Source organism: Rhinolophus hipposideros (genome assembly GCF_964194185.1).
Source record: "Rhinolophus hipposideros genome assembly, chromosome: 8".
Lineage (NCBI taxonomy): Eukaryota > Metazoa > Chordata > Mammalia > Chiroptera > Rhinolophidae > Rhinolophus > Rhinolophus hipposideros.
Window position 1 is genome coordinate 17,568,394 of NC_138054.1, and position 14,337 is coordinate 17,582,730.

Sequence of the window (14,337 nt, forward strand, 5' to 3'; positions counted from 1 at the left end):
CATCAGTGCATGTTTTTTTTATCATTATTGTATTTTTCAGTTCTAAAATTTTCACTTGTGTCTCTATAAGTTTCGGGTCTGTACCAAGAACTTCTATCCCCAGTCCCTGGCATGTCAAACGTTTTGGGATTGAATTCTTGGCATTTTGAGTATTAAGTTGTGAGACTCTGGGTCCTTTGAAATGTTCCATTTTTTTTTTTTTCATCAGGCAGTCAACCCAGTTCTGTCTTGCAGTCTGTGGGCAATGGAACATCCAACGTCAGGCACATCTAACATCAGTTAGTTTTTCAAAACCCATACTGTGTTGTTTTGGATCCTGTAGAAGGAGAATTTAGGGGTTAGTCAGAACTTGGACAGTGGCTTATGTCATAGCTCAGTTCTCAAGCCTTTGGACCTGTCCTACATACACACAGCCCAGCGGAGGAACTGGGGTTTGTGCTAGTTCATGCACAGGATCGGAGGTTTCCCCTTCTTCAGTCTCTCCTCTCTGGGATTCCTCCCACACTCTCCTCTCCCTTAAGAGCCCTTTTTTCCTGGCCTTCTGGACAGAAATATTGGGTTTCTCACAAAGTGTTAGTTGCTCACACAGCTGCAGTATAGACTGGGGCCACCTTCAAGGCAAAGCCGTGAGAGAAAAGTGAGAGGAAAAAAAATAACAAAAATTCTCCCACACTCTTTGGACCACAGGGCCTCTTTTCCCTGCTCCTCTGGGTTTTGGAGGAACTTTTAGCTGCCTCTGCTTTTGCTTACTGTTCTGCCACACAGTTCTGTGACTGCGGCCACTCATGGGAGAGAAAAACGGAAATAAAAAAAAAGTCTGGACTTTCCCTCTCATTCTTCCATTTGCAAGGCTTCCTTTCCAGGTCTTCTGGAAAGGAGGAGGAGGGGTCTCTCAAAGTTTTCTTGCTTACACCCTCTGTGCTGTTCTGAGCTCGGCCCAACTCTGGAAAGAAAAGAAAAAAAGAAACACAGAAATGTACTCCCAAATGGGTCCTTTTCTCAAGTTTTGGTTGCCTCCTCAATTCACCTGCTGCTGTTTAGTTTTCAGAGTCAGGGAGTTGCTTTTTGTGTTTTGAACAAAGTTTGGAGATAGGCTGCAGTGGGCTTATCCCTTCGTGGCCAGCACTGGTAACCCCCTTCCTTCTTTCCATGCCTTCCCTTATACCTTTTTCCCCTTCGATTCCCCCCACACCTCACCATTTTTTTCTTCCTGTTTTGCCATTTTTTCTCTGTTTCCCCTTTCCTCTGGGCTCTCAGCTCTAAAGAGCAAACAAGAAGAACCTACAGTCTTTTGGTGGCGCACAGCTCTATTCAAAAACTCTGATTTTGTTAAAGTAATAAATCGAAGTCAAGTATGAAAGTAGACCCAGAGTTTGGAGATACATGAAGAAGCAAAAAGGGGTTAGAAGAAAGCTCTTGGGGCAAATCGATCACCTGACTATTTTAGATCAAATGATCCACAGTCACGCTTGTTGAAAATGTCCACGCATAAAACTGGCCCAACACTTAAGAACTGACCCTTAGGGTTTTTCTTTTAAGGGATTTGCTGAATCTGTTATTCAATTGTATGTAAATACTACAATAAATACCAGAATGCTGAGATTAGGAAGATTTTCAGCAAACTTTACTACCTTCATTATTCTAGAAACATGGCATTCTTAACACTGAGATGACAAAGTTTAATAAAGTAAACTATTTCTAGTCATGTTGCAAGAAATAGCTGACTTATGAAATGATATCCCCTTATACACTTTCAGTCAGTGATGATTCTGCAGTTTATTTGTTCTGTGTCGTGGTCATAGAAGTGTGGCGTGTGAGATGGTATGGTCATTGTGTTTGGGGGGCAAGAGAGGCGGTAACTCTCGTGATAATTCACAGATTGAGCACTTGCTGGGAACAGATCACAGTGATGAATGTGCTATGGAGAAGTCAGAGGTAAATTACAATATGACATTTAGGCATCATTTTATAGTGTACGAAGTTCACCTCATCATCTCCTTCAATCTTCCCAAGAATCCTGAAGCAGTTATTATTTAATAATAAGTAGGTAACACTTACCATTTAATTCCATTCCAGAAGTCCCCTGAACTTTAGGTTCCTACTTGCAGCTGCCAGCTGTCATCTCAGTATCACTGTAGGCCCCTCAAACTAAGGGGTCTAAAACTGAGCTCCTCCTCTTCCTTAGCCACCTCCATTCTCTATCTCTGTTTTTATTGGCACCACCTTATCCCAGGGCAAGACATCTAAGACATCCTACCTTCTCTCTTTCCTTCCCAACCCCATTTAATCCCTTTAATCCTTTCTCAGATTTTACCTATTCTAAACATCTCTCAAATCTTTAATCCACGGTCATCTTCATACATGGTGAATCCCCAGATCCCCTCCCAGCTTTATAGACCACTTTTTCTAACTACTCACCAATCCCGTTACTCCTGGCACATAGTGAATGCTCCATAAATATTCTCTGGCTGTAATGCCTCCAGGTCTTTGCACAGGGTTGGGCAATAGGCTCAGGAATGCCTTTTCTTACCTTTCCTCTGAATAACACCTCCTCATCCTTCGAGATTTCGTTTAGTTTCCAACTATACTTTAGTAGCTTCCCTACTTCCCGGGGCTCAGGTGAGTACCCAGTTCTTGGCCCTGCCATTCTCACATACCCCGATAGCATTCCTGTGTACTTTTCTATAATAGGATTTTTCAAACGGTAGGCCCTTGTACTCTGACATGTGCTTCTTAAAAATGCTGATTCCTGACAAAATGCAGAACCACTGAATTAGTATTGTTGAGACTGTGGCCCAGGAATGTGCATTTAGGAGTCCCCACTCCTCCCCAGTGATTCTGACACACAAGAGGGAGAGGAGCAGTAAGAACCACTGCTCCGTTCTGTCCCCATATCTTGGGACCTACAGTAGTTCCAGGAGTGAGGGGTGGCGCCATTCAGAGCAGTTTCTGGCTAAGTGTAATCTCCACCTATGACTTTGCTGGGAGAAGACAGCAGCAAATTACTCAGGTTTAATAGGTTTTCAGCTATACCTTTATAAAGAGGAACTGGATTTATGAGGTCGGTGCAAAAGTAATTGCGGTTTAAAGGGTTAAAAATAATTGTAAAAACCGCAATTACTTTTGCACCAACCTAATATTTTTTTGTTTGTTTTTTAAAAGTTTTATTGAGCTACGATTTTGCATACCATAAAATTCACCCATGTTAAGGGCACAACTCAGCAATTATTAGTACACATACCGCATTGCACAACTGCCACCAGAATCCTATTTTAAATCATTTTCATAGCTCCAAATAGAAACTTTGTGCCCATTTACAGTCACTCCCCATTCCTATCCATAGCCCTAGGCAACCACTAATCTACTTTCTGTCTCTATTTGCTTTTTCTGGATATTTATATAAATGGAATTGTACAATACACGGTCTTCTGGCTCTTTCAGTGGCTCTTTCACATAGCATAATGGTTTGGAGGTTCATTCATGTTGTAGCGTATATCAGTTATTCACTCCTCTTTACTGCCAAATAATATTCCCTTGTATGGATACACAACATATCATTTTTCCATTCATCAATTGATGGACATTTAGGTTGTTTGCTTTCTTTCTTTCTTTCTTTTGGCTATTATGAATGATGTTGCTATGAACATTTGTATACAAGTTTTTTGTGTGTGGACATGTTATGTTTTTGTTTCTCTTGAGTAGATAACTATTAGTGGAATGGCTGGGTCACATGGCAAATATATGTTTAACTTTTTAAGAAACTTCCAAACTGTTTTCCATAGCAGTGGCACCATTTTACATTCCCACAAGCAATGTAGAAGTATAATTATTTATAGCCTCACCAGCACTTGTTACTATCTCTTTTTGGTTATAGCCATGCTAGTGGGAGTGAACTGGTGTCTTGTGTTAATTTGTATTTCATTAATGACTATTGATATTGAGTATCTTTGCATGTACTGTGGCTATTTGCATATCTTCTTTAGAAAAATAGCTATTCAAATATTTTGCCCATTTTTACATTAGAGTATTTGTCTTCTTATTATTGAGTTTAAGAGTTCTTTATATATTCTGGATACAAGGAAAACAATACTTTGACTTTATGGAGAGACAAAAGGTCCATGAAAACCCTGTCCAGGCTGTGGTAGCTGGCCAGCGGGGTCTTTCTTCTCCCAGTGTCAGGATGTGACCCTTGGGGAAATCCTAGAAGCACCTCTTTAACCTCTACCTCCTCCATGGCCTGAACAACAGCAAGAGGGCAGTGTGGGGCCACAGGAATAGAAAGAGCTTCCCCAACAGCACTGGAGCCTAGAACCGGTTATAGAGGAGTTTGGGGAGGTCATTCCTTTTCCCTAAAGAGTTCTTGCCTTACATTTAGCTAAGGGAGTTCCCACTTCATGATAAGTGAATGGAATAGGGGTCTGTCCTGGTCCCACTCAGCATTCAGAGTCTATGATTTTATGGCTCGGTCCTTACCCAGTCCCACCACTCCAAGTCAGGGCACAGAGCCAGCCTTCGAGATATACTTAGATTTGCCCTTGGTCTCAGTTCCCACTGGGCTCTTTCCTGCTGAAACAACCCTGGTCCCTGTGGCCTGGTGGCCTGGTGGCCTGGAGTGCTGTCCTGTTCTAACAGCCAAACTGTCCATTCCTTGAGGAAATCATGGTGCCTTGGAGACAGAGTATATGTCTCATCCACCACTGTAGCCCCAACAGCCAGCACAGAACACAGCTCAAACACATTCTTATACAATTTTCTTAAGTCAGTGAATGAAAAAGGAATGAGTTCGTGTATTGGAAATGAGAAACTGAGAATGAGACAGGTTAAGTAATCTGCCCAGAGTCATTCATGTGGTTGTCAATTAAGGGTCAGGGTCTCAAATTAATGTTCTCTGATGCCAAAAATGCTTTTTCCATTACATTAAATTATGAGCCTTAGCCTCTTCAGAGATTGTAACCTAGAGAATAAATATTTATGTTACAAGACTGATCGGGGTGGTTCTAAGGAATGGTACCACTAGAGTACAGAGGGCAAATGGGATGGGAGGTAACTTCTATATGTGGTTGTTTATTGTACTTTCTATAGTCTACTCTGTATTTGATGGAGATGAAAGGAAATAAATACTTCAAGGCAAGTTACCTCTGATTTTTGGCACACTCGATGACCTCTCACAGGAATTGGGATTTGGAGAATGGGCGCAACAGTGCTGGGAAGGACCTTTGAAGCAGTAGAAACCATAGAACCACAGCACAGAAGACAGATTGGAGGCAGGGGGCATATGTGGGAAGGGGCAAGTCACCCTTGTGATTGGATCTCAGGAGACTGGTGAGGTATAGAGGGCTGGGGTGAGGTTCTGTTGAAAATCAAGCTGAAGAGTTTGCTTTTTTTCTCTGCAGTGGCTTGTTACCAGAGGCTTTAGAGGAATCAGTCAACTAATCAGGATCTTATATATGTTTCCCCAGTTTTGTGAAAAATTTAAGGTGTTCTTTTGCTTCTGTAACTCTCTGATCTCTTTTATTCTGATTACACTGTTTCAACACTCTGAGCAACTTTTGGAACTCCTTTGCAATAAAAAATAGTGGTGTGGTTTTGTTTGTTTGTTTGTTTGCTATTTGATTAGAAGCTGGCTCCAGAAATGCTCTATAGGAGAGTAAGCGAAAGATATGAAGGCGGACACCTTAGCAACGTGAATGTATCTTAGTGAAACAATTTCCTGGCTTGATTGAGCAGGGTCTGCTTCCAGCCCCGCGCACTACAGTAGGCAGGAAATATATTTTAATCTCTCTTAATTTTCTAGATATGAGCACTGTGCTTAGGAAATCGTGGGAACTAACTGAATGAATGAAGTAAGTGAGCCAGTCACTGAATGAATGAATAAAGTACTATGGTTTGTTTCTTCTATATATATCATTACTCCAATTAGTAATAGTGAATTACAAGATCACTTCCCTTAGTGATCGGTAGCTTCCTGAAAGGAAGGAAGGTAATTGATATAGTCATGGTAAAGAGAATTTAACAATCTAGGACAGCCTGATTTGATGATAGTAGTTTAACAAAATTTTTAAATTGGGGTGTAATTATAGAGAAATTAGTCTATGGCGAATTTATTGTTTGCAGAGAGCTCTCCTATAAGCCAGCTGCCCAGATTTGCAAACCAGGCTGAGAACAGGTTTGAAAGTCTTCAATTACCTTAGTATTACGTCAAGTCTATAGTCAATTTAATCTTCTGCTCATGATCTTTGAAATCCATTGGACCTGGGTCTCCCTTATAAATCAGGAGAAACGGACACCACAGTTGTTTCTGCACCATTGGCCTCATGAGGAGAGCTTTAAACTACCATGTTTCCCCAAAAATAAGACCTAGCCGGACCATCAGCTCTAATGCGTCTTTTGGAGCAAAAATTAATATAAGACCTTGTCTTATTTTAATATAATATAAGACCGGGTATAATATAATATAATATAATATAATACAATACAATACAATACTGGGTCTTATATTAATTTTTGCTCCAAAAGACACATTAGAGCTGATGGTCCAACTAGGTCTTATTTTCGGGGAAACACGGTAGCAAGCCTGACACCCTGAACACCCAGCCCTTTTATTAACTTGAAAAAGTTGTCAAAGTTGCCTTGTTTTATGAACTTGCTATGAGGAATTTATAAAACCCTTTGCATAAGATGGACTTTTAAAAATTTTGAAATCCTAAAGAAGTAGGAGCTATGGAAAACCCACCGGTTCACCTTCGAGGGAGCAAGTACGCTCTTTTAAATCACGGGAGGAAGCCACTGTGGTTTTCAGTGGAAAAAACTAAGCTTGTATCTTCTTTTAAATGGAAATTTCTCCTGTGAAAGTCTGGCTTTCCGCCTGATCTGGGATTGTGCCAGTGCGTGGGTAGGAGAGGGAAAGGCAGTGAGTGGTAGCCAATTAATTAGTCAATCAAAAAGTATTTATAGAATTCTCCATGTACGTGGCAGCATGTAGACTCAGTGGGAGACCTCAAGAAGAGTATCAGTCCATGGAAAGCTTGGACTGGTCTCCTTAGGAGGCCAGGTGTGCCATGTGCTAGCAGAAAAGTTAACACAAGGAAGTATTTTAACTGGACAGTATGTCTTACAGATACCAAGAATGTAATACAGACAAATAGGCTGTTATTCTGGGCTTATCACCACTTACTCTGGACCATGGGGTGTCAACTTTCAAAGCAGCTTTCAAAGCTGCTTTTTATAACTAGTTAGACTGAGTAGTTAGGTCTTTCGTAGACCACTTACCACTGAGCATACGATGGTTTGGGTGAAAAAAAAAAAATTGAGGTATGAAGGAGTGCTATTTTCCAAAAATGATTCCACAGAGATTGTGCTTGTGTCCTTTGCAGAAGACTGTTTACAAGCAAAAGAATCATTATAAAAAGCTCTGGGGAAAAATATGTGATTAAAAAAACTACTAATTACCTAGCAAAATTTTCATTTTATGGTAACCATTACCAATGGATTTGAGAAAACCTCTTTTAGAAATGTTGGAGGAATATGTACATGCACAGAGGGCAATGAAATGTTTAAAATAATAATAATAAATATACTAACCTAAAATTTTCAGCTAATCATTTCCATTGGCCAGATATTCTAGATGATTGCTGAACATTTCAAATACACGAAAATTTGGTGTAGTGGTATGTAGATCTAGCTATTTCCCTGGAAAGCAAAATGAGATAGGATGTCTTCATAACAGTAGCTAACGTGTTTATCCCTGACCATGTGCCACACTGTGTAGGCCTTCACATGCACATTCTAGCAACCCTATGCATAGGTAGTTACTAAAGCAAACAAAATTAAGCTCTTTTCCCAAAGTTCCCCAGCTAATGATTCCAACTGCCCCAGTTAAATGTGGGCAAAACAATTGAGACCTTAGAAAATGTTTGAAAGTGTGGGGAACTCTCCTTTACTGGAAACTGCTATGAGAAGGTTAGACGTGCTCTCTCGTTTAGTGCTTTAGGCGTAGTCATAATACTATTGGTATAACACTGTACATAACACTGGACAGTCTTAGGAACTAAATATCTGTACTTTGATGATGGGTTCTATGAGATGACCAGTGAAACAAAAACAAAAAGAACTTTTAAACAATGATAGCAATCTTTTCTCTTCAGAAAATGTTTCCCTAACACCATACTATTCCAAGACAGTAGATGAGACAAAACTGACTGGCTTTCTTGTTGTAATGTATGAAGTATTTGTAAATGTAGGCAACTGTGTGTAAGAGATGTTTGAATTGCTTAAATATTAAGAATATTAAGAATGCTAACTTCCTTATTTGAGGAAAAAAAAAAAAAACTTTGCTTTATAAACTCACCCAGAGACAAATAATAGGCAATGCCTGTTTTCCTATCTTTTCTACACCTCTTGAAAATCATTTATAAAGAAAATATTTGATCAACAACCTAACATATCTTCATGAAAGTTCAAAATACTCAGGGCAAAGAGAAGATCACAAAACTTCCTCTAGAGAGGAAAACACAGGTTACATCCAAAGGATGAAGAATCAGAATGGCTTTGGACTTCTCAACAGCAACCTAGAAAGCTAGAAGACAATGGAGCAATGCCTTTAAAATTCTGAGGAAATTTTCTAGCCTGGAATGCTATACTCAGCCAAGCCACCTATCAAGTAAGTGTGAGAGCAAAACAGAGATATTTTCAGACATGCAAGGTCTCAAAAAAGTTGGCCTTTCATGTACCTTTTGAAAGAAGATAATGCTCTTTCCAATTAAGGAAGTACACCAACAAAGAGGAGGCTATAGAGTCCAGGAAAGAGTTAATACCACATAAGAGGACAGGGGAGAGAAATCCCTAGAATGATGATTCTCTATTCACCTTCAGTGAAGGTGAAGGCAGATCGCAGGTTACAGATATGCAGCAGGCCTACGGAGGAATCATGCAATCAGACTTACTCTCCAGAAGAGATATCTCTGAGAAGCTAAAACTAATAGAATTCCAGATGTGTTTGGCCCTATGGAAAGGAGACTTACACAACTTGGGAAGAGTCTGACAATAAGTAATTTTTAAGTATATAAAAAACGGAGAGGCTGAAGAATATAGATCTAGGAAAACAGGTTGTGCAAAACATGATTTTAGTATACCTCATGACTCAGCTGTGAATAGTCATCATTGTGTTAATACTAATTATTAGTTACACAAAAATTGTGATATAACACTATTGAGAGGATGAGATAAAAGGAAATAATGCACATATGTGCCAGTGGGGATAGGGCAAGGAAAAGGTGACCCCTCCTGTTTTGGGTGGGAACTCAAAACCTAAAACTGAAGAAAACAAACAAGACATAGAGGTATAACCATGTTACTTAGAGATAGGGGGTAATTACTAAAAGAAACAGCTAAAATAATTGAAAATGGTTGACTTTCAAGCCAAGGAACGGAAGGGGACAGTCATGGGACTTGTGTTTTTATCACAAGCCTGTTAGATTTGTTGACCCTTTATATTCTGTGAGTGTTTGGCTTTGATAAAAATTAAACTTTGAAAAAGGAAAACTGAGGGGGAAATTCAAGTAAGAAAAAAAAAAGACAAACAAGGGTGAGTTATACTTCCCATTATAAAGAAACTCAGAAGAGAATACTCAAAAATTAATGCAAAACAAGGAATTAAGATTAATCTCAAGTATTGTTTCCTAAAACATTCAAAAGAGAAAGTTGTGAAATTCTATGTTCTTCCACCTTTTTCTTTCCACCCACCCTCACACTCTGGACAAATGTTGGTGTTTATATTGTATACGCTGTAGGTTATAGGGAACCTCAACTCAAAGTTGGTTTCTTTGGAGTAGAATTACTAGAAAATCTGAAGGCCAAGTTTGAGCTGCATCATCTAAGCCAGTCTCTTGGTTTCCATATGTTTATCTGGGTTCTCTTTGCTTCTCATCTAATTCTTAGAACATTTTATATCTGGCCATCTTGTCATTTTTCCCTCCTCCACTGGCTTCCTAATCCAAACTCATCTGTCTGCCCACCTGGCCCTGCTTCATTCCTTACCCTGACCTTGCTGTCTGCATTTGCTTTGCCGGCTCTATCCATTTCCTCAGCCTAATTCTTCATTTCTGGCCCCCACCTCTTTATCAACACTTGGCTAAATCCATTTTGAATAACCACGGCAATTGGAACTTCCTGGGAAGAATTTGGAAAATCTGAAGCTCTGTTCTTTCTTCATTCTTGAGAGCCAGGACAGCAGCTGAGGGCACATGTGGGGAGAAGTGTGTGTACGCACGTGTGTGTGTGTGTGTGTGTGTGTGTGTGTGTGTGTGTGTGTGTTTTGGGAGAAGAGGGCACAGCCATTTTGGACCCTGTCATTTTCCCTGGGAATACTAACATGTATATTTTTGGTATCCTGGTGTATTCTTTATTTGTTCTTTCATTTCTCCTAGAAACTATTCTAAAATTTTAAACCCGGGGCATCTTTCCAGCCTCCTTGAATGAGCTGGATTTTGACCTCTTAAGAGGCTGTGGCAAGACTTCAGTTCATGGTGATTTTATATGCAGTGACATCTGATTCACTTTTAGACTGCATTCCACACCAATCTGCCCAGCCCTGCAGTTTATGGTCTAACTCCTGTTGTCTTTCAACATATGGAGCACTATTAGATAGTGTGCATTTGGGTCTTGTCCGGGAGGCTGATTAAGCCACAGTCAGGGACAGGACTCCTCCGTGTGAAATGTAACAGGCCTTCCTGAAACAGCTCTGGAGCTACTGGAGGTACTTGGTGCTTTTCTGTTGGGGGATGGGCAGTTTGCTAACAAAGCAAACACATTTTTTTCCTAACATGAGCTAGGTCTATGGTGGTAACATTTGGCAAGTTGAGTAACAGGGAACATAGATAACTGAACAGATGGGCAACTATTAAAAGATTTGAGGGGCTTTTATCATTTCTCAAATGGCCTTTACCCACGTATAGGATACCCAGTTCCCTTACAAGCTTACGTAATGGAGTCAATTAATTTCCTTCCTTTTTTTTTCAATTGCTATGAAAGCAGAAACTCTGACATTAAGAGGAAAAGAATAGATGAGAAATTTCTAATTTTGAATCTCCTTGGGATTAGATGCTGATTTCAGCCGTGCAGAAAATACTGCCCCATATTTTGAAAGAGTAGCTGCTGGCAGTTTTAGAGGAGATGACTTTCCAAAATAGACAGTGAACTCCCCCATCCGTATCTGGTGACCATCTGACATTTGGATGCAGAATTACAGAGCAATCCACGTGTTTTGATAACTATAACCTTGCTTTTAAAAAAGGCAGTAGCAAGTCATCATTACATTTAAGCTCAAAACTAATGGACTACAAAATAGAAATGCACTACAAAAGAGAAATGCATTCCCTGCTTCCCAGCAGAAACAGAAAACAGTCACACATTTTAGAGCAATAAAATTTACCCAGGCTCCGGGGCAGTGTTGTCTCTGATGCAGAAGCATGCCAGTCCTCTGTGGCTCAGGATGATGCTTGGAAAGTTCATAAAAGTGGGAAGTACAGACCCTGAGGTGAGGCCTGTTTTACTTTTTCTGGGGCAGCAGCCTGATTTTTGCCAAGAATAGGTTGGTACGGTCAGAGTTATGGTACCTATCAGCTAGACCTCATGCACCTGGCCTAATGAGAGTGGGTTCCCTTAATAACATCACATTCCAGGGTCAATAATTTTAAGGTACTTATCTTGGGTAGCTATCTAAGATCTGTTTGGAAGCAGGAAAGCCCCAGCCCCCCACTTTTATCCCCAAATCCTTACTCAGCTTCCAACCCAGTTTATCCCAGCCATGAGTGTTGGGTGACTGAAGATCACTTTGTCCAAAAACCACCCCACCTGAAACTAAGTTTATCTAAAAATAACCAGCAGCAAAAGGACATAACCACTTTTACTATTTTAAATTAAAATATCTACCACCCGGAATAATTGTTATTTAAAATAATTCAGCAACAGAAACACAGAAACAAACTAATAAGTTCAAGACAATTCACTCTGGAGGTGATGGCCTTGTTGGGCTGCTAAATGTTACACAGTTTCACAAACTCATAATTCTGTGCTGGGCTGTTTGCATTCAGGTAACCGAGTAACAAGGATTATCAGTGGGTTTAGTGTCCCCTGGAGAATTATACTTTAACAGAAAGAATTATCGGAAATAGTTAAAATATACTCCCACCATTCAGTGGGATAAGAGTTGGCAATATTAATTGTGAGATATATATTCCTGGGCTTTTAAGTAAATGCTAGACATAGACTGTGTCAAAGCACAAAGAAGCACTCAGTGAGACACTGGATAATGGTATAAAGAGAGTGAATATTTGTGTATTGCATATGGGACTTGTAAAAGTCATTGAATAGAAAATAAGCTAATAATTTGTTATTTTCACATATTTTTCTGATCGGTAGAAATACTCTCTAGGTCAGGGGTGTTCAAACTTTTTTCAACGGTTTTCTCTGAGGGCCATATGCGGTAAAATACACAAACAGCCGGGCCACTCACTCAAGGTGAAGTACGTATTGCCTCACCTGGTTTATTTAAGTAAACTAAATATATTTTTGGAATTTGCTGCGGGCCAATCAACAATGGATCGTGGGCCGCAGTTTGGACACCCCTGCTCTAGGTAATTACAGCCCTGTCGAGTAATTTTTGCTTTCCTTCTTGCCGCTGATAAGTTTGATGGTGGTGTCAGCTTGCTAATCCTGCCTGATACTCACATGGCCTGCCTTTGTGCCCCTGTTCTTCTAGAATGGCAGAGATGCAGGGGCTGATGGAAAGACTGGAGCGGGCAGTCGGCCGCCTGGAGTTGCTGTCTGCAGCGTCACACCGGTCTCCTGGGGATTGTGGGGAAATGAACGGTGTCAATGGAGGTAGGGACGCACCCTGTTTTCATCACTGGTCACTTAGTTGTGTCCCCAGCATTTAGTTCTCAAAGAATATTTCTCTCAACTTCCCTATTCCTTCCTTTATATGTGACCATGACATTAACCAGATGCAAGAAATCCCTGAAAAAGAGAAAGGGAAGAAAAGTTTCAACCCACAATCCATGAAAATTACCAGTATCTCTGCCTGTTAAGACTGTAATCCATGTGCCAAATACCATGATTCTTTCATTTTAGTGTTTATACTGCTGTTCCACCCTCAATGACTAAATATATTATCTAAGTAGTTATCAAAAAGAAACTAATGTTCTCAGTTAGAATGTAAATTGGAAGGAATTATCAGTCTGTAGATTTTAAATTTAAAGAGTCAGTGAGCCTGAAGTGAACCCAGTATGACTTTGGTGTTACATGATCACATCACATTGTTTTACCTTTGCCTGTTCCTTACCAAATATGCTTTTAAAGTTGTATGGTAATACCACACTTAAAAAAAAATTTTTTTAATTATATGAGCAAACATAAGAAGTTAATTATTTCTTTAAAAGGATTCCATGTATTGCAAACTCTCTAAGTTACCTACAGTAATTTTTCCAATTTCTTCTAGTCTACGGTTGCAGATTTAGCAAATAAAAATACAGGATACCCAGTCAAATTTGAATTTCAGATAAACTACTTTTTTTTTTTTGGTCTAAACGTGTTCCAAATACTGCATGGGCTATATTGAAAGGTACACACCTATTCTAAAAATTTATTCATTGTGTTTTATTTTAAATTCAAATTTAACTGGCCTATCTGCATTTAATCTGGCAACTCTCTTCTTGTCTCACATACGTTTCCTCCTTATCTGACCCATTTTGAAAACTGTCAGACTTTTGGGGGCTGAGAAAGCCTTGGGGAAAAGAAGGTTTCAAACAAAGCTTTTACCAGGCAAAATCCACATTGGTACTTCTAGAATTTCAGGCGTATTTGGAGCTGTGCCTTGTATTACATGCCCTGGGACAAAAATTACTGTGTGAGCACAAATTCACAGGCTGGTTTTTTCTTTTTTTCCCCCTCTGAACACAATGAAAATTAAAATGCTTTGAATGAATTGAAAGCGGATGTTTAAAAGAAGGCTGCCAGGGGCCTGTAAGTTTTTTCCGCATCAATTGAGACACATCTATGATTTCACTTTAAGCCTCTTTTTTTTTTCTTTAACTACATAGTTGGTCTATGAGGTTCAGTAAACCTTATTTGTAAGAAAATATTTTTTTTTACTCCTCTGTAACTTTGTTTCCTTATGACTTTGGCATCCAGTAATAAAAAGACCTTTCTCTAAGATTGCCAACCACAAATATAAAGCCCACAAATAAAATAAAGTTAAAATCCAATTCCCAAGAGATTGTTTAATGTTGTTGAATAAAGAGAAAAACCCCTCCATAATTTGAACTTCACTTACTCAAAGAA

General features: G+C 39.6%; 1 protein-coding gene across 2 annotated transcripts in view; it reads left to right on the forward strand.

Annotated features, from left to right (window-relative positions):
• CAP2 (cyclase associated actin cytoskeleton regulatory protein 2) overlaps positions 1–14,337 on the forward strand; it is a 142,082-nt gene that overhangs the window by 12,829 nt on the left and 114,916 nt on the right. For both annotated transcript variants that reach the window (XR_013993898.1, XM_081057890.1), the window contains exon 2: positions 12,758–12,879. Coding sequence is in view for 1 of the 2 variants with exons in the window: in XM_081057890.1 (XP_080914016.1) it covers positions 12,759–12,879 (121 nt within the window). In the remaining variant the exon portion in view is untranslated. The remainder of the gene's footprint in view (positions 1–12,757; positions 12,880–14,337) is intronic.